At 44.9% G+C, this 20,870-nt stretch overlaps 2 protein-coding genes across 4 annotated transcripts in view; one reads left to right on the top strand and one right to left on the bottom strand.

Moving 5' to 3' along the window:
* Nucleotides 1-7,130, top strand: part of LOC309396024 (cell cycle and apoptosis regulator protein 2-like) — a 39,726-nt gene extending 32,596 nt beyond the window's left edge. For both annotated transcript variants that reach the window (XM_081960740.1, XM_081960739.1), the window contains 3 exons: nt 697-888; nt 2,451-2,656; nt 5,862-7,130. In XM_081960740.1, coding sequence (XP_081816866.1) covers nt 697-888; nt 2,451-2,656; nt 5,862-5,915 — 452 coding nt within the window. In that variant the 3' untranslated portion in view covers nt 5,916-7,130. The remainder of the gene's footprint in view (nt 1-696; nt 889-2,450; nt 2,657-5,861) is intronic.
* BIN3 (bridging integrator 3) overlaps nt 1-20,870 on the bottom strand; it is a 177,000-nt gene that overhangs the window by 19,884 nt on the left and 136,246 nt on the right. The window contains exon 9 of one of the 2 annotated variants that reach the window (XR_014176026.1): nt 9,609-9,816. Coding sequence is in view for 1 of the 2 variants with exons in the window: in XM_081960820.1 (XP_081816946.1) it covers nt 9,670-9,816 (147 nt within the window). In the remaining variant the exon portion in view is untranslated. Of the gene's footprint in view, nt 1-8,854; nt 9,817-20,870 lie in introns of those variants that run through there. The other variant, XM_081960820.1, reaches the window with a different exon arrangement.

The raw sequence follows: 20,870 nt of genomic DNA, 5'->3' as shown, positions 1-20,870 counted from the left end.
AGTTGGTGTTCTCACCTAGGCTTCCCAAGAGCATGAAGCAAACTCCTGGTCCCGACAAAAACCCTTTTTATTAATTTACTGTGAATTCTGCTCATTCACATCCAGCAAAGTCTTTCAAAGGAGGATTTGCAGTCACAGACTTTATTTGGCTTGGAGAGCTGACAGGCCGATATCTGCAAAACTTGGCAAGGAGCCTCGGAGAGTCACTAACCAATTAAGCGAAGTAATTGTCTCCTGCAAACTCCACTCCCCTTTCGCTCCTCTTTTATCTCCTCTGGGAGGGGCCATTCATCGTCCACCTGTGGCCTTATTCCCAAGTTGACCCCTGTTCTTTAGCTCTTCCCTTCATCTGGCAACTCTGCGCATGCACACACTGGGAACAGGCTCCAGCTGTTCTTCTGCCTCAGTGATGTTCGACTCTGAAGGCACCTGATAACTGTCAAGACAGTTCTGGCCCCCTCTCTGCCTCTGACACAGAGCCCTCATCAGAGCCTTCCCCAGACTCCAGGACTGGCCCATGTCTGCTGCCAGCTCCGCTGGTGGGCCACAACAATTGGCAAGGAAGAGAATGACACTTCAGACCAGCGGGAATGGCAGCAATGAATTCATATGCTTTTTTGCTCCGTTTTCTCTCCGTTCCCCAAATCAAAGTGTCCTTGATTGTTAAGCAGGATAAATACTACTTCCTTCTTGCAGGCAACCTCCATTTCTTGCGCTCATCGGTTCCTTTGACCAAATCTACCCGAGAGAGAGAGACTCAGTCTACCAATTTGATCACATACAATGGAGCTGTCCTTAATGTCAGCAAACTCCTGGAAAAAGCCGAGCAGACAGAAAACAGCCGACTCTACCTGGAAAATAAAATCCATACCCTGGAGCTAAAATTGGGTGAGTGCTGCAGGGGGGAGGGTCGATAGATTTAATTCATCTACAACCAGCCATCACGATTCCTGGCAGTTCACCTTGATTGCCATCTGTACCAATGAGGAACTGCTTCATTTGATAAATTCTATGTTCTGGGTTAACCAGATTTGGGCTGCTAATGTCTGGGTGACCAGCAAATGGCAGCAAAGAGATGTGCTTTAAAGTATTTGCTGCCCCCCAGTGGTCATGTGGAATTTTGCAGTCTTAATTCTGATAACTCTTGTTATCTACGAAAGTAGGACCCCAGCCGCAAATGTTGTATTTATTGGGCGTAATCTTGATTGCATGCAAGGGGTACCAAACATTACGTACCCCTTGTAGAATTGAATGGCTTCTTGGGCAAGAACTGAATTGCCATTCTGGGCAGCAAATGTCGAATGAAAAGTTGTTGTTGTTAGTTGCGAAGTCATGTCCGACCCTTTGTGACCCTATGGGTCCTCTCGAGTCCATTTAAGCTTCACGCCGACTGCTTCTGTGACTCCATCCAGCCACCTCTTCTCTGCCGTCCCCTTCTTCATTTGCCCTCCATTGTTCCCAGCATGAGGCTCTTCTCCAGGGAGTCCTTCCTTCTCATTAGGTGGCCAAAGGATTTTGAGTTTCGCCTTCAGGATCAGGCCTTCTAAAGAGCAGTCAGGGTTGATCTCCTCTAGGACTGACTGGTTGGATGGCCTTGCAGTCCAAGGGACTTGCAGGAGTCTTCTCCAGCACCAGAGTTCAAAGGCCTCAATTCTTTGGCGCTCAGCCTTCCTTATGGTCCAACTTTCACAGCCATCCATTGCAACTGGGAAAACCATTGCCTTGACTCTTTTGTTGACCTGGAGATATCTCTGCTTTTTAGCATGCTGTCTAGATTTGCCATAGCTTTCCTCCCCAGGAGGAAGCATCTTTTAATTTCTTGGCTGCAGTCCCCATCTGCGGTGATCATGGAGCCCAGGAAAATAAAATCTGTCCCTACCTCCATTTCTTCCCCATTTATTTGCCAGGAATTGAGAGGGCCGGGTGCCGTGGTCTTAGTTTTCTGAATGTTGAGTTTCAAGCCAAGCTTTGCACTCTTCATGAAAAGTAATGGAACTCCTTTACGGGAACTGAGATTAATTCAAGACAGGCAGCTTATGCTTCTACCTGCATGAACATCCAGAAAATGCAGATGTATTTATTTATGTAGAAAATTTATGTAGCCGCCTACTCGCTCACAGCAACTCTAGGTGGCTTACAAACAAAGGGATGGAAGCATAAAGAGGGTGGCAGACAACAGACGGGCCCATGCATTTAAAATACCCTCCAGAGGTTTGGTAAATGTATCTGTAAGAATTGTAAAAGTCAAAGGTTCCCATCCTGGAATCTGCCCCCTGCAGATTCCATAATTACCGTAATTGCAGATTACCGTAATTGGTCCTTATATAAATAGGCTTCCCTCCAGAGTGAGATACTGGCAATTTTGGCTCTCCCTTGTTCTGACTAGGAGCTTACACTTCTCTCTGTTAACTTTCTGCTCCGCAAACGATTCCAATCGACTGCCTGCGTAGAAGAGTCCCAGCTACGCTTCTCATCCACGGAGGCCTCCAACAAGGCTTTGACGCTGGAAGTGCAGGATTTACAGAAGCGCCTGACTGAGATGGACGAGCAGTCGAAAACATCTGAAAAGCAAAAATCCCATTTTCAAAGGCTGCTGCAGGAGAATAAAAAGCGCCTGGTTCCTTTGCAACTGGAAATCCAGAAGATAATTGAGAAGGTAGGCTGACAATCGAACCCAATGGTGCTTTTGTAGTAAACTAGCCGATAACCTGGCGTTGCCCGGGTATTTATTTATAGGGTGAAAATGTCTGGACCCAACGTAATTTCTAATGTTGGATTTTCCCCCTTGCAACTCCACTGCGCTGTACATTAGAAGCCATTTTATAGCAGTACAGTAGAAGTCATTTGAAGTCACAACAGAACACACACCCTGAGGGGTGTTAGGGGCGTCTTACCCCCATAGTATTTGTTTCCAGAGAGCAAGTCATCTGTGTTTGGATGAAATTGCTCGAGGCTTTCCAAAGTTATGCTGCAACACACACAGAGCCATTTTTATATATTTATACAGTAGAAGATGTGGAGTGTTGATCTTCAAGCAGTTATGGCTTGATAGATCTAGAACTGGACATCTGCTCAGAAACTCCTAGGCGGTGTGGGCAGCTGTGCAGCACTTAGTAGAGAGTGGGAGAACTCTCATCCCTTTGGAAGGACACCTTGAGCTGCAAAGAGAACTCAGGTTCTCTTAAGAACAGATCATCCAAATTGTGCTTGCAGATGGTGTGTCTGTGTGTGTGTTTATTCAGAAGTCTATTCCATTGACTTCAGTGTGCTTAGGACAACAGGCAATACAACTGCTTTGGCCTCTTTGGATGTTTTTCCCTACGTTGGTCAGGGGCATTGCTATTGTCTACCTCAGCCCCAGGTGACCTCCTTAAAAAGAGAGAGAAAATGAGGCATTTGTGAGCCCACATTCATCAGGGAACGCCGTGAAGAGCTGGATGCTTTTAAGGCTCCCCATGACTCTGTGCTTGACTTTGTCCCAATAATGGATGATACTTTAAAATAGTCCATATATGCTGGTCTGTAAAAGTGAAATGATGTTTTATTTGGTGCCGAATATGTTAAATGTTGCTCTCTATACAAGATTCTCCCATTTTGGGGAAGCAGGTGGGCCTTTTTCTTCATGGTGTTTTGGAGAAAAATTACGTTGCTGCTACTACAAAATAGATGTGACCCAGAAGAATGAAAATTGGTGGTGTTGCTTCCCCAAATGTTTGTAGCTTCCCACAATGTTCCCTGCAGCGTCCATTAAAAAAAAATTCTTCGGGCTGGTAAAGGTTCCCCCGCACATATGTGCTAGTCATTCCCGACTCTAGGGGGCGGTGCTCATCTGTTTCAAAGGCAAAGAGCCAGTGCTGTCCGAAGACGTCTCCGTGGTCATGTGGCTGGCATGACTAAACACCAAAAGTGCACCGAAAGAACACTCTTACCTTCCCACCAAAGGTGGCTCCTATTTTTCTACTTGCATTTTTACGTGCTTTTGAACCGCTAGGTTGGTAGAAGCTGGGACAAGTAGCGGGAGCTCACTCCGTTACATGGGGCTAGGGATTTGAACCGCCAAACAGCCCTTCCTGATTGACAAGCTGAGCATCTTAGCCACTGGGCTACTGTGTCCCTATTCTGGGCTGGTAGGCATGCCTATATGAAGACTGAATTGAAGCAGTTAACTTCTTTTGGTGTCTATCCAGAGGTGTTTGGGGGAGATCTTGGCACCAAAGGACACCAAATGGGGGACCAGGATTTTAGCATGCTTCCCCCCCTCCCCAGTGTTTTCTCCCCTCTGCGCACCTTTTTTCCCAAAAGCAAATTTCCACCTGTAGAGAAGTTACTAAGTTTTCCACACTGCAGCCAAAAAAAATCAACTATGAGATTGATCTGTTTTCAACATAGCCCCTCACAGAGAGTAATGAAGAGATGAAAATCCTTCGTCCAGGCATTTGGGAGTGGGAACTTTTCAATTACCTACTTTCTCCAGTTGTGCCTGAAATAATGTTGCATCCTTGCAACTGCTTGGAACATACAGTTCATCAGTTCGGACTCTGCTCCAAACGAAGGTTTTGACAGTTTAGTGTGTCTAGAATTGAGACACGATAATCAGGATTCTGGTTAAGCAAAGCATGGCAATGAGCTCCGTGAATTCAGATGAAGGTCTTTATAGGAGCTTAAAGACAAAGTGATTGGGTTAGAATGTAGAATAAAAGAATTGGAACGGGCCTTTGAGGTCTTCTAGTCCAGGGGTCTCTAACCTTGGCAACTTTAATTTTTGTGGACCAACTCCCAGAATTCCTCAAGCCAGCAAAGTTGACAACCTTGGCAACTTTAAGACTTGTGGACTTCAACTCCCAGAGTTCAGAATTCTGGAAGTTGAAGTCCACAAGTCTTAAGTTGCCACAATTGAAGACCCCTGTTCTACTCCAACCTCCTACACCATTCTGAACAAATGGGTTGTCCTGTCTCTTCTTGAAGATTTCCAATGATGGAGCATCAGTAACTTCTGGAGGCATGCCATTGCTCTGATTGTTCAGGAAATATGCCAGTCAGATTGACTGTCATGTTGTAGCTGAGGGGGTCTCCAACCTTGGCAACTTGAAGCCTGGCAGACTTCAACTCCCAGAATTCCCCAGCCAGGCTTAAAGTTTCCAAAGTTGGGAGACCCCTGTTGTAAATCATTAGCAATCTTTGCCATAAGGTGGACTATATTTAATGCTGCATATTTTAACGGCGGCAAAGTCTGATTTTTGCACAAAAATGGAAACATAAAGAGATTCCCTTGGAAGAAGAAATAATAAATAAGATACTGACGTGCGCAGAAATGAACAGATTGACTCTAGAGCTCAAAGACGAGGGTGAGACGGAGTATCACGAAATCTGGGACAAATGGTTAGAAATGAGGGGAAAAGGCCGGACAGTAAAACACAACAAGTGAAGAATCGAAAAATAGGGTATTAAGAATGTGTGATAGGTAGGAACTGGATATGTATTTGTATGATTAGTAATAACGGACAGGTAAACTGACTGACTACATACACCTATGTAATGGATATAAATTGTAATTGTTGTAAGATCTAATCACTATGTCAGGGGTGTCCAAACTTGGCAACTTTAAGACTTGTGGACTTCAACTCCCAGAATTCCCCAGCCAGCTCTGCTGGCTGGGGAATTCTGGGAGTTGAAGTCCACAAGTCTTAAAGTTGCCAAGTTTGGACACCCCTGCACTATGTGGAAACGTTTATGCCAGAAATGTCTCACTATGTCCAACGTTTTTGAACATTTATCTAACAAAAAACTTTTTAAAAATTAAAAAAAAAAACAATCTTTGCCCTCCCTGCTCTCTCTTCCTATTTTCCCTTTGTCTCTTTCAGACCAACAACTGCTTAGAGAAGGAAGCCACGTCGCTCTCCGTTTCCAGCAACTGATGCTCCCTACAGAAGGAAATCATCTTGGCAGGGGAGATCAGTACAACCTTTGGTTTGATATTTTGGGGGTCTGTGAGTTAAGCGGTTGTTGGGGGGGGGGAGGTAAGCCTTTGAAACCGTCAACTTTTTTGCCACTCTGTGAAAGGCTGCAGCAGCTGGTTTTCATCCTCGACCACCCCCTCCTCACCCCAAGCTTGGGGAGGGGAAAAGGGCCCCTAGTCCTGCATGACTAGGAGCCACCGTTCATCTGCTGGAAACCCCCCCTGCCCCTCCCCCACTTGTTTAAAGGAATACCTGTTAGAGCTAGGCATTTTGATGGTCAGAAGAAGCTACAGGGTAGGTATTTGGGGCTGTTGGCCAACAGCAAGTCTTGGATTGGGAACGTTAGCTCCGTACCGAGAACAACGCAGGTCCTGACTGCTCCAGAAGACCAGGCATCGCTAGCCTCTTTGTGCTGCTGCATGGAGATGTTTTTAAGCCCCCCTCTCTCCACTTCCCCTCTATGTCCAGCTTGAGGGGCGGCCTTCTGCCTGCCTTGGGCCGGCTGGTGCCTTGGGGGAGGGGGGGAGATGGCCTCCTGGCGGTCGGCAGGCTTTTACCCGCTAGCTCTAAGGCCAGCAGCTCCTCCTGCCTCTGCCTTTTCTGGGTCGCGCGTTCAGGATGGCTCGCGAGTTTTCCCCGGGTGCTGTGGCTTGAGCGTCAACATCGTACATACTTTGGGGCCAGCATTTTAGCCATTTTAAGAAAAAAACACGCCGTGAGTCCCTCCTCTTCTTCCTCCACTCCCTGTCATTTACTTGCTCCGGGACCCACTTGAGTTTTCATCACTAGCCTTCCGACAAAAGTGAAATGCCCTTTCAGCGGATCTTGAGTTTTGAGGATCTGGGATTTTTGGCAGCGGGAGGGGCCTGCGATCCGTTGAACTTCCATTGGACAGGCGTAGCACACAGCTGGGAGGGCTGGGCACAGCTGGAGGCCATGGGGTTCCCACGGTGTAGACTTTAGCAGAGTAACTGGTGGGCCTATGCAAAGCAGTGGCCGGGCTCAGGCCCCTCCCTCCAGTAGGTACTCGCTGCATTTGCCCTGGCCACTTGCTTCCCCACCCTCAGGTGGTCTGTCACTTCTGAATGTGTTGCTTTTAGTCTGTAAATGTGGTAACAACTTGTATTTAACTGGCCAAGTTACTTTTATAAAAGTCTCTTCCTCACTTGGAAATGGGCTCTGTGTCTTTTTTTTTTTTTTGCGCCCAGACGCAGCTCTTGGGCGGCCTTTTGTTCCACGTACGCTGCTGGCAGGCTGTTGCTCAAGGGATCACTGTGTTGGATTAAGGGAGGTAGCCGGAAAAGCACAATATTTGAGAACTCTGTAGAGATTCTTGGCCATCCAGAACATGGTTGCCCCCAAAGTGCTTCATTTCAGGAGGCAATTGGACTTTCTGTTTTTTTCTTTTGAAGATGTTTCCCTTCTCATCCAAGAAGCTGCTTCAGCTCTGACTGGATGGTGGGGAATGGAAGGATTTATACTCTTTGCAGACAGCTGGTCATTTGCATCCTTTTAGAACAGTGTTTCTCAAACTTGGCGACTTTAAGTCCTGTGGACTTCAACTCCCAGAATTCCCCAGCCAGCTATGCTGGCTGGGGGATTCTGGGAGTTGAAGTCCACAGGACTTAAAGTCGCCAAGTTTGAGAAACACTGTTTTAGAGGGTCGTTGAGGCCACTTGGAGGTTTGCCTGTGTCCTCAGTCACCTGAGTTCCCGTAGTCTGCAATTTTTTCCCTCTGGAAATCCATTCCTACTCCCACACATCCAGGAGCACCACTCAGGTGACCCTGAGGACACAGACAAACCTCCAAGTGGCTTCAACGACCCTCTAAAAAGGATGCAAATGACCAGCTGTCTGCAAGGACTATAAATCCTTCCATTCCCCACCATCCAGTCAGAGCTGAAGAAGCTTCTTGGATGAGAAGCGAAACGTCTTCAAAAGAAAAAACCAGAAAGTCCAGTTGCCTCCTGAAAAAGCACCTTTAGGACAATGTTTGAGAACGTGATATGACAGAGTTTGCTTCACAAGTATGGGGAAAGAAAAACCAATACAGTACAAGCCTTATCATGTTTACGAGAGTGGTTGACTTTGACCATAATTAATAAAATGTTGCCCATACCTCAATTCTTAAAATGTATGTAATGTGACCTAAACAGAGCATGTCAAGTTATTTCCGGCTGCCTTCAAACAGCTTTGCAAAATTAATTAGGCAGCTTCCCATGCATCAGTCATGGGTGCAGCTCCATTCTCACGCACAGAGGGACAGAGTCAAATAATCCAGCGAGATTTTTTTTTTTGAAAAAATAAAATTAGAAGTATGGGTTACAGAAGAACCAAAAGAATCATCTACAATATTCTCATTAATCATAATTAAGACAGGCAAAGGCAACAGGTGGGAGGCACCAATGCCAACAAACCAGGAGTTAGTCCAGAAAGATAAAGGAAGACCTGCATTCCTGGCTAGCCACCCCCAGTAAGAACAACATTTATTAGTTTAAATCGCAGCCCCTGTATAGGATGGCCAAAGGATTTCACCAACACACTGAGACTCTTTTTCCCTGTAAATAACATTTCAGTAGTGATGCACTTCCATTGAAACCTGCACAGTGCGAGATATAATATTCATGTCGATTGTACCAAGGGAAAGTATAATCTGTGTCCTGTCCAGTTCTTTGAAAATCATGATTTACACTTGGTAAGAATTATATTACATTCAGTAGGATTAAGCTACTCTACCAATCCGTTTTTAAAGGATGCCACTATTTTTAGACAGCTTTCAATGCCACAAAGACACAAACCAGACAAGGAGCTCAGTGCAATGATGACATTCTTTAAACATCGGAAGTAAAAACATTTTAGCCAATTAGGTTACTGGTAGTATTTGGGGGGGGGGGGGTGTTAAGATAAAGGTTCCCCTCGCACATATGTGCTACTCATTCCCGACTCGAGGAGGCGGTGCTCATCTCTGTTTCAAAGCCCAAGAGCCAGCGCTGTCTGAAGACTTCTCCATGGTCATTGACCAGCATGACTAAACGGCAAAGGTGCACGGAACGCTGTTACCTTCCAAACAAAGTGGTCCCTATTTTTCTACTCACATTTTTGTATCCTTTTGAACTGCTAGGTTGGCAAAAGCTGGGACAAGTAACGGGAGCTCACTCCGTTACACAGCGCTAGGGATTTGAACCGCCAAACTGCCGACCTTTCCAATCGACAAGCTCAGCATCTTAGCCACTGAGCCACCTTGGGTAACTATGCTTACTGAGGATACCACTCGTAATTCAGCTGTCAGGTGGACCCTGATTTCGGAAAGACTGAATTAAAAAGCTTGTTCACTTATCCTTTTTAAGGGTAAATTCCTCTGATTTTTCAAACTTCACAAATCTCTTAACGCAGGACTCTTACCATCTTGTTATTAATACAGATAAAAGACGTTCAGGATTTAAAGAGCTGTAGCAAATAGCAACATCCAGATTAAAATCAGTGCTAACAAGGGTTTAAAATGGGGGTCTCCAACCTTGGCAACTTTAAGACTTGTGGACTTCAACTCCCAGATTTCTGAACTCTTGAAGTCTACAAGTCTTAAAGTTGCCAAGGTTGGAGACCCCTGCTTTAAAGGGTTCAAGCCTTCAGAAATCGGAAGCAATGTTCAACTTCCTGTCTTTATCCATTTCATCATCAGCTGTCCCCATCAAGGATTTGTAAAAGCTGGAGGTCAGTCATCAGCCACAATGGAGAGGGCCCTCAGCTCGTTCAGCTTGGCTTCGCTCTCCTTCTCCCTCTGCTCGTCCGTTAAGTCGGGCTCGTCAATCTGTTCCGTTAATTCGCCAAATATCTTGTACATCTCGGTGTAATATACAACCTGGAGGGACAGAATAGGAATCTTTTAGAAACATAGCCATCTGTTTTAGCCATCCTACCTCACCTGGAGAAAACACCTGTCAACTCTTCTGTGTTGACATTCCATGCATAATGTTGGCGGAGCTGTATCTCCGATTACAGTAGCTGGTTTGAGATGGGTGTATCTATTGGGTAACGTGATTTATGACACAGACTGAGGGGAGGGAAGGAACAGGGGTAAAGTTCAGAAGCAGATAAACAAAGCAAAGAATTGGCTGCGAATAAATGTTCCTAATGAAGCTATTAATAAATGACTGGTTTTTGTATTAAAACATTGGCTCGCTTATTATGAATCATTTACGGCATTGTTAGGAAACTTGACAACACCAATGCGGAATTTTAATACTTGAGATTGGAATTGGGTTTGTGGGTGGTTTAAAAAAAAAGATTTCAAAATGATTTGTTACGACATCGGTTGAGTCTTGCCTAAGGTTTCTCTTTGAAGTTGCTGGAAGATAAGATGAACGTTCAGCCTTCTCTATAGCTACTGCTATGAAAACTCCACGCGCCGGACAAACACAAGTTTGAAAAGTTGTGATCTGGGACACAACTCCTTGCAAATAAACGGGCCCATTTTCCTAGCCAAACTGCAACGTTGGAAGCAAAGGCGGGATTTTTTTTTAACGTTTTCAAAATCAATGCCAGACAATAATTCTACTAGACAACTTGAAAATATTAGTATCAGAACTCCGAGGCAGGTAAATTCCTCAAATAACAGTTTTTATTGGATATATCATATTGGCACAGGCTGGTGAAAACCGACTCTGAAGATTCCCGTGGTTTTCACCTAATTAAAAGCAAAAGCCCCCCCCCCCATTTCCCATACAAATGGTCCAATCAGGGTGCTGTACGGTTGCCTGGTGACATTGCTCCTCCTCTCTCCTTTTACCTGCAGGAATGTCCTTGGTTCCCAGGAGAAAGTATTTTGTTTTGGCTACAAAACCCGCTATCTTTATTTCCCCCCTTCCTCCACTGAAGCTTCCAAGATGGCCTCGGTCTGGTCAGCTTCAGGATTGACAGCTAGATTCCATCAGTGTGTGTGTGTGTGTGTGTGTGTGTGTACCTTCTGCGTTTCTGCTGCTGGCTTTCCATCCTGGCTCTTTTCTTGAAACCAGCGCATGTGCATTGGCTAGCTAGTCTTTGGGTTTCTGGCACTCTAGCCCGTGCTCATGCACACGCATGCATGCACCAGGGGTAGGTTCCGGCAGGCACTATTGCCGGTTTGCTTGATGCATGCTGTGTGCACATACGCAGTGCCATAAAAATAGTTCTGCACATGTGCAGAAGTGAAAAACAAGATGGCGGTGCCGGACAACCAGTTCAGGGACATGGCAGGCCTGGGTCGCTGCCAGTTCCAGTGACCCAGGCCGCCAAATCCACCACTGGCACGTACGTTCCGGTTTGGGCACTTGGTCCGAAAACATACGCCTTCACTGCCCTACACCAAGCTACCTTTAGAGGTATGGGAGAAGAGGCACATTCCCCGGAGAAACCAACTGGGGAGTTTCTCTTAACCCTCGGGAAGATTTCACTGGCAACGCGAGGATTTTCACAAATGCTGGCTAATCCTGTCCAACACCCCCACAACGCAGCTATTCTTAGAACCTGCATTCTAAATGGATCGCCAAAAGGGCAGGGACCTCCCTCCCCCCCCCTCCCGCCAAGGTTACCCCAAGCCAGCAAAGAGCAGGGAGTGAAAGCGGAGGATACTTAGCCTCATTTGCCGTGGAGCTTAACTCACTAGATCACACTGCCTTGCTGCGACTCTCCCTTTCATGCACCGTCGCCATGGCAACTGAAAGCGACAGCATATGCTCAAAATCCCAGCTTTTTCCATCGCGGTGATGCTTGCCCCACAGTCATCCCAACAGCCGGCACAGGGGGATGAGTATTCCCATCTGTAAACTCCATGCCTTCTAGGGGGGAACCCAAGCACAATACGTACAAACTTTTCTCCCTGGTTGAATTCCCACTTCAATGGCAGGGCCTAGACTGGCTCCTCCCGAGATCGATCCAGATGTCTCCCCTTCTTAGGTTCTAGATCCCCAGGTGTTGGCCTTGCAAAACTTTTAAGAAAGTTACTGTGTGTGGAAGGAGGTCTTGGGTGGAGGAGAATCGCACCAGGGCAGATCTAATGCTACGTTCTAAGCAACCGATTCTGGTTTGGTGGCACGCATAAGTAGTTGCCTTATTGCCAAACCTTATGACAACCCCAGTGCTTCTATAGGTACCAAATGCTGCTGTTTGTCTATACAGGACCTGCACTCACAAGAAATTCATCCTACTCTGATCAAGGGAGAACTTGGTCTTACAGAAAGAATGTCAACCTAAATTTCAGAATAGAAACAGAAATTAGAAAAATAGAATAGAAAAGAATAGAATAGAATAAAGAATTAGGAGTAGAATAGAGTAGAACAGAACAGAATAAGGAACTAGGAATAGAATAGAATAAAATAGAACAGAACAGAATAGAACAGAAGAATAGAATAAAGAATTAGGTGTAGAGTAGAGCAGAAGAGAACAGAATGAAGAATTAGGAATAGAATAGAATAAAATAGAAATAGAAGAAGAATAGAACAGAATAGAATAAAGAATTAGGAGTAGCATAGAGTAGAATAGAATAGAATAGAATAAAGAATTAGGAATAGAACAGAACAGAAGAATAGCATAGAACAGCAATTGGAAGGGATCTTGGAGGTCTTCTAGTCCAACCCCCTGCTCAAGCAGGGGACCCTATATCAGTGGTTCCCAATCTTTTCTTGGCCATGTCCCACCTAAGCGTTTTAAAAATCCTGATCCCCCCCCCCACATATAATTCTTACTTTACTCAAAAAGTGAACTCTACTCATGCGGAGGAAGCTTAAAAGGCCATTAGCTTGGTTTAAATAAGGTTCAAATTGCCCCCATTAAAAATCCATTTAAAAAATGGGCCTCACATTGGGAACAGCTCCCCTAGACCATTTTAGATAAATGGTTGTTTAGTCCTTAAAATCCTCCATTGATGAAGCACCCACAACTGGCTTTAATTGTTCTCACTTTCACGAAGTTTCTCCTTAGTTCTAGGTTGCTTCTCTCTCTGTTCAGTTTCCATCTTTTGTTTCTTGTCCTGCCTTCAGGTGCTTTGGAAAAGAAGTTGACCCCTTCCCTCTTCTTTATAGCAGCCCCATCAACTATCATGTAGGAAGTTAACCCCCCTCCCTCCTAGAAAAATGAAATATCCTGGAAAATATTGGAAAGACAGAATATTATATTTTCCTGGATCAGAAATGGAGAAACATGTTTTTGGGCCGGAAGCAAACTCACTCTTAATAGCCCCCACCTTTGTCAATGGGCCATTAAAATGCCTGAGCCAGTCTCCTCTACATAACAAAGATAGGATTATCCCTCTACAAAGTTAGCTAAGAGACACCCCCCCCCGCCCCTGGGGAGTTTGACAACCAATCAGAATACATTTCTTACACAGGAACAGGAAACAGAGAGGTGGGGCCAAACAGAGAGTATAAAAAGCTCAGGAACTCTTAGCAAGCTCCTCTTTCTTTTTCTTTTCTTCTTCAGCCTCCATGTTTCCAGTGTCTTTTCCCCCACTTGGAACTGAACCCAGAAGGACATTTCTTCCAACCATTACATGTCAAAATGTCAAAGGTAATCACTGTCCTTGCCTAGAGTGTTGAACGAGGCTACTATCACCCTCCGTCCAAATGGTTCTCACTGCTTTTAAGAGCAAGTAGCTTGGGTACCGATATATAAACCATCTCCATGGAGACCAGCCTCTCCTCCACACTATCACCGTGCACTGGCTCCTTATTTTTAGTGGAAGAAGGCGTCTTCTTCTGGGAATCTCTACGTTTCAAGGACACCACGAGTGCCTGGGTCCCGTCCTTTGGTCAGGTTGATGAAAAGCGGGAACGTTAAGAGCCCTGGGTCTCATTCAGACAAAGGTCCTGAGAGCCTCTGGGGTTGCTATCTCTTCAAATCAGCAGAGGATGAAAGTAGCTGAGTGGTGACTCAGCAAGACGGCTGCCTTATCAACAATGACTAATGAAATCAGATCGACAACAGCCAAAATTGGAAGAACTATACCTGTAGGAGAGGATCAGGCAGGACTGGGTGGTGGAATTAAAGTGAGCCATCAGCCCAGAGCCATTACGCTGCCACAAATGGTTTTAAGTCCAAGCCACCTGGAATTCCACAGAACCCTTATCTGGTGCCCATTTAGCGCTCAACTTTAGTTGACTAGATTCTTGGATATAGGCTTGAGTAATACACATTCTGAACTGAAATTTGTCAACAGTTTGTTGCAAAAATGAAATCCAGAAAGCACACGCGGGTAACGGAGTCAGCAGGATTCATTCACTTCTTTATATACACAACAACACATGAATCAATGTACAATACCCACAGCAGATTCTTCCAACGTGGTAGCAAGTGCAAGCAGTTTTATTTTAGTTCAGATCAGCAGACAAGTCCAGACTAGCTTCGTTTCAAAGCTCAGAGCTTAACAGTTGGAGTAAGCCACCGCCCAGGCACCTAGCTGTCTCCAGCAAATACTCTTTCCGTTTCCTCATTGGCTGACTTAGTTGCTAAGCCCTATTCCAGTTCATGAACATTCTGACAAAACTTAACATATAGCCCCAATTCTTTGTGCCTGGGAATACAACTAGAAGTTAAGCGAACAAGGTTCATGATGAGCAAGTGAACAAGGCCCAGGGTCTCCTGCTTGAGCAGAGGGCTGGACTAGAAGACCTCCATGGTCCCTTCCAACTCTAGTCCAATTCTGGAGTCTGAAAGAGCAGAGGTTAAGCCCATAGGTTGCAGCATTCAAACTATGGAGAATCCCGTACACTTCTTCAGTCTTCGAACTGCTAAGGAATGCAAGGAAGGTCTTCTGATTTACCACCCTTACCGTGTTTCCCCGAAAATAAGACAGGCTCTTATTTTCTTTTGCTCCCCGAAATAAGCACTTGGCCTTATTTTCGGGGAGGTCTTATTTTTGAGTTGGAGGTGGCGAGTGTGGTCACCTCATGGCTGCTGCTGTGTTGCAATATTTTCGGGGAGAGCTTATTTTCAGGGGAGGGCTTATTTTAGCATATGCGCTCAAAAGCCCCATTGGGCTTATTATCCGGGGAGGTCTTATTTTTGGGGAAACAGGGTATTAGTTGATCTAGCCTGCCTTCCATTGAGGACCTGCACACTGCATGGGTCAAAAAGAGGGCCGTGAAAATATCGACGCTATAGAGCACTGCACACCAGAACAACTAGACACAAGGACAGTTTTTCCCCAAATGCCATCCCTCTGCTAAACAAATAATTCCCACAACACTGTCACATTACCTACTAAGACTGTATTGCTATTATTCTTCTCTTCCTTCCTATCTCTCCCCACCTATCTCTTGCCACTTATAACTATAACCATGTTGCTTGTATCTTTAAATTTTATATTGTTTTATTTGTCTCCTAGCATAATTTGATTGCTTATTAGTAACCTATGACTATCACTAAGTGTTATATCTTTTGATTCTTGATGAATGTATTTTATTTTTTCTTTATGTACACGGAGAGCAGAGGCACGAAAGAGAAATTCCTTGTGTGTCCAATCACACTTGGCCAATAAAGAATTCTATCCTATCCTATTTCCCCTATTCTATTCTATTCTATTCTATTCTATTCTACTCTTCTATTCTATTCTAGAAAGCAATATCTGCACCAGCACACCTGTTGACAAGAGAGTTGTCCTAGGACTGCCCAATTTTCCTGCTGGAGAAGATGACTGTTACAATTTTAGCTTGGTGTTTTGCTGCTATAGGAGCCACAAATAACGACTTTTACTTCAGCCTCTCTGCAATGGTGTGAAAGAAGAGGGAGTGTCCACAGTCAAAAGTGTTGGCCAACTGCTGGTTCATTTGGTAATCTTATTTAAACTCTTCATCTAAAGGGAGCAGACAACCACTGGGAAGCAATTCTTCCATTTTTATTTGGTGGCAGGTCATGTTGGGCATCTTAAATCTGTCAGGCTAATGAGAAAATGGGTACTAGATAGATAGATAGATAGATAGATAGATAGATAGATAGATAGATAGATAGATAGATAGATAGATAGATAGATGATAGATAGATAGATGATAGATAGATAGATGATAGATAGATAGATAGATAGATAGATAGATGATAGATAGATAGATGATAGATAGATAGATAGATGATAGATAGATGATAGATAGATGATAGAAAGATAGATAGATGATAGATAGATAGATAGATAGATAGATAGATAGATAGAAAGATAGATAGATGATAGATAGATGATAGAAAGATAGATAGATAGATAGATAGATAGATGATAGAAAGATAGATAGATAGATAGATAGATAGATAGATGATAGATAGATAGATAGACAGACAGACATAGATTGATATAGATACATATAGAGATAGATAGATAGATAGATTAGAACAAAAATGCAGTGTTCTTGATGAGCAACATCAAGAAGGTGGTTCACAGCAAAGTGAAAAAAGGACAAGATATTGAAATGCCTGAAAATATAATACGATACAATAATAATATAACACAATAGCAGAGTTGGAAGGGACCCTGGAGGTCTTCTAGTCCAACCCCCTGCCTAGGCAGGAAACCCTATACCGTTTCAGACAGATGGCTATCCAACATCTTCTTAAGGACTTCCAGTGCTGGAGAATTCATAACTTCTGGAGGAAAGTTGTTCCACTGATTAATTGTGCTAACTGTCAGGAAATTTCTCCTTAGCTCTAAGTTGCTTCTCTCCTTGATTAGTTTCCACCCATTGCTTCTTGTCCTGCCCTCAGGTGCTTTGGAGAATAGTTTGACTCCCTCTTCTTTGTGGCAACCCCTGAGATATTGGAAGACTGCTATCATGTCTCCCCTAGTTCTTCTTTTCATCAGACTAGCCATGCCCAGTTCCTGCAACCGTTCTTCATATGTTTTAACCTCGAGTCTCCTAATCATCTTTGTTGCTCTTCTCTGCACTCTTTCCAAAGTCTCCACATCTTTTCTACATCTTGGCAACCAAAACTGGATGCAGGATTCCAAGTGTGGCCTTCCCAAGGCCTTGCAAAGTGGTATTAACCCTTCACGTGATCTTGATTCTATCCCTCTGTTTATGCAGCCTAGTTTAATACTGTTTGGACTGTCACTTGGTGGCATATACTTTATTTTAATTTTTGTAGTTTAAAAATTATTCTTGGATGCTACAACATTCTTTAATAGATATATGCTGTGACAAGTGGTGGGATTTAAATTTTTTTACTACCGGTTCTGTGGGCGTGACTTATTGGGCACGGTATGGCTTGCTGGTTGTGGGTTGGGGTGTGTGGCAGGGGAAGGATACTGCAAAATCTCCACGCCCTCCCGATCAGACTCAGGAGGCAGAGAATGGAAGGGGGCGGGGCCAGTCAGAGGTGGTATTTGCCGGTTCTCCAAACTACTCACAATTTTCACTACTGGTTCTCCAGAACCGGTCAGAACCTGCTAAATACCACCTCTGATGCTGTCCAAGTTCGGGTCAAAAAATCAACATAGACATAAAATAACAAGAGTTGAAAGGGACTTTGGAGGTCTTCTAGTCCAATCTTCTGCTTGAGACAGAGACCACTTCAGGCAAATGACTGTCCAGTCTCTTCTTAAAAGACTCCCGTGATGGAGCACCCACAATTTCTAAAGGCAAGCCATTCTACGGGTTGATCGATCTCACCATTAGCAAATTTCTCCTTATTTTTATGTTGCTTCTTTCCTTGTTTAGTATCAATCTATTATTTCTTGCCCTGCCCTCAGGTGCTTTGGAGAATAGCTTGACTCCCTCTTCTTTGGGGCAGCCGATGAGATATTGGAATACTGCTCTTATGTCTCCCCTGGTCCTTTTTTTCATTAGACTGGCCACACCCAGTTCCTGCAACCGTTCTTCATATGTTTTAGCCTCCAGTCCCCTAATCATCCTTGTTGCTCTTCTCTGCACTCTTTCTAGAGTCTCCACATCTTTAATATGGTTAAAGTGTTCAGTCAAACTAATATGTCCTATTCGTTCCAGCGGAAGGGGCCTGCTAGGTGTTCTGTCCCAGGCCTCACCAAATCACGAAGCAGACTTCTTGTCCCGACTAAACCCTTTTTATGAAGCTAATGTGAATTCCTCTCATTCACCTCCAGCAAAGTCCCGGCAAACAGTCTTTCAAGGGTGGATTTACAACCACAGACCTTATCAGGCTTGGAGGGCTGCCAGGCAGTGGCGTAGCGTGGGTTGTCAGCACCCGGGGCAAGTAATTTGCGCCCCCTAACCCGAGGGCGGCCCGACTGCAGCTGCCCCTTGGTCGGCATCAGTCAAGTGAGGCTCTCCATGCTGGCCTCCTGCCTTCCTCCCGAGGAGGAGCTCGACAGGGCAGCGGGAAAAGGCTCGACTGAAGGGAAGCAGGTGCCGCGGGGGTGGGAGGCACACCGGGGGCTTCGGGAAGGCGCCGGCTCCCCGGGGCGCTCCAGGCGGAGCGGGAGGACGCGGTGGCGTTGCAGCCGCGGGCAGACGTAGCGCAGCGCCGCTCTCCTTCGGCTCCCGCGGGGGCGGCGCAGCGGGTCTTGGCGGCTCCGCTGGGAGGTAGGCGGTACGCAGGAGGGGCCTGGGCGGGCCGGGGCCGGGGAGCTTAGTTCGCGGGCCAAGCCGGGCGCGGAAAGAGGCGGCCACAGTCCGGCAAAGGGCGGCGCGGGGAGAGCACCCCCTGCACCCCCCACGCTACGCCACTGCTGCCAGGCATCAATATCTTCCAAACACAACACTGTACAAGAAAATACTTGGCAAGGAGTCTCTGAGGGTCACGAACAAATCTTCACACTAACTAAGCAAACTAATTGTCTCCTGCAAACTCCCCTCCCTTTTCGCTCCTCTTTATTCCCTATGGGAGGGGCCATTCACCATCTACCTGTGGTTTTATTCCCGAGTCGGACCTTGTTCCTTAATCGTTCCCTTCTCCTGGCAGCTGTGTGCATGCGTACATCAGGAATAGGCTCCAGCTGTTCTTCTGCCCCACTGATGTCCGACTCCAAAGGCAGCTGATAACTGTCGGATGGCCCTGGCCCCCTCTCTGCCTCTGACACAGAGCCCTCATCAGAGCCTTCCCCAGACTCCAGGACTGGCCCATCTTCCTCCCCAACCTAGGACCTAGGAACTGTTAAGTAACGTCGGAGGACATTAGTTGTTCCAAGTTGGGTGGTTTTTTCTAGAGTCAGAATGTTGAAGTCAGGTAAATTTAGAATTTCCAAATACCGAGGTACCCCTTTAGGTATTACTCAAAGGGCTCCAATTACAATCGGGACAACACACAATTTCTTTTCCTACAGTCGCTCAACTTCAATTTGCAAGTCTTGGTACTTTGTGATTTTTTCTTGCTGTTTATCTTCAATTCACGCATCACCAGGTATTGCAATGTCAATGAACCAAACTTTTTTTCTTTTCAACTATTGTTATGTCAGGTATGTTGTAGGCCAAGTGCCTGTCAGTCTGAATTCTGAAATTCCACAAGATCTTGACTTTTTCATTCTCTAAAACATTCTCAACCTGATGGTCCCAGTGGTTTTTGCTGTACTCAAATCCAAACTTCTGGCACAATTTCCAGTGAATAATCTTAGCAACGCGGTCATGGCGTTTTAGGTAGTCAGTTTGTGAAATTTTGCTGCATCCACTGATCAATTATTATTATTATTAAAATTGACCCAGACAACACACCATTTCTTAAGCACTTAGATATGTTAAAGAAAAACGTATAAATAACATTTATATATAAAAAATAAAATAGGACAGCTTGGATCAGAACCAAGTAAGGAAATTTGAGGTGGAACGTGGCTGTTTCATTTCTTTTAACAATATACCTTCTTCCCCTGGGAGGCTTTGAGAGGTTGCATGGGTCCTAGAGACAATGCAAAGGGCAACTCTAGAGATACTTCATTGTAGCCCCATCTTTTTAAATTTTGGCCATAATGGTTTTGCTGATGTTATGATGTCTGGATGGTTGAATATTAAAGTTTGGTAACAAATAAATAAAAATCACACAAAGCTATTTGGATTTTCTCTCTGGAAAACCCCAGAATCTCAGTTATGCCTGACAGCGTGAAATAGATTTAAAGTTGGTATTTTCTGGCCCCCTTACTGTGATTTCTTAAAATTTAACGTTTGTTCTGTCCTGAAAGAAAATATTAGCTTACTACAGCATTACGGTTTGTATAAACATTCAGAGGAGATTCAGAGAAATGCACTTTAATCACTACAATCAAGATCAAGGGAGGTACTAATACCACCATATAAAGCCTTAGTAAGACCACACCTAGAGTCCTGCATCCAGTTTTGGTCACCACACTATGAAAAAAGATGTGGAGACTCTAGAAAGAGTGCAGAGAAGAGCAACCAGGATGATGAGGGGACTGGAGACTAAAACATATGAAGAACGGTTGCAGGAACTGGGCATGGCTAGTCTAATGAAGAAAAGGTTCAGGGGAGACAGGATAGCAGTCTTCCAACATTTGAGGGGCTGCCCCACAGAGGAGGGGTCAAGCTATTTTCCAAAGCACCCAAATGCCAGACAAGGAATAATGGATGGAAACTGACCAAGGAGAGATTCAACCTAGAAGTAAGGAGGAATTTTCTGACAGTGAGAACAATCAACCAATGGAACAGAAGTTGCCTTCGGAAGTTGTGGGAGCTTCATCACTTGAGACTTTCAAGAAGAGACTGGACTGCCATTTTTCAGAAATGGGGTAGGGTCTCCTGCTTGGGTGGGTGGGGTTGGACTAGATGACTTATAAGGTCCCTTCTTAATCTGTTATCTGTTAAAGAAATATATCTGCCTGCCGTGGATTTCCCAGGTCCAACTCTTTAAGAGCTAACAAAATTTATGGAATTCTAGACCGAACTCTGAATGAAAACTTTTATTAGTACAGAACTAAACCAGTGCCTCTCTCCTTAGAGAAGCAAACTCACTTGGTCAAAAGAAGGGTCTGAAAATGAGGCC

Source organism: Natrix helvetica (genome assembly GCF_964273705.1).
Source record: "Natrix helvetica genome assembly, chromosome: 8".
Taxonomy (NCBI): Eukaryota; Metazoa; Chordata; class Lepidosauria; order Squamata; family Natricidae; genus Natrix; species Natrix helvetica.
Note: the sequence above shows the minus strand (reverse complement) of the source record. Positions and strands in the feature narration are given on the sequence as shown.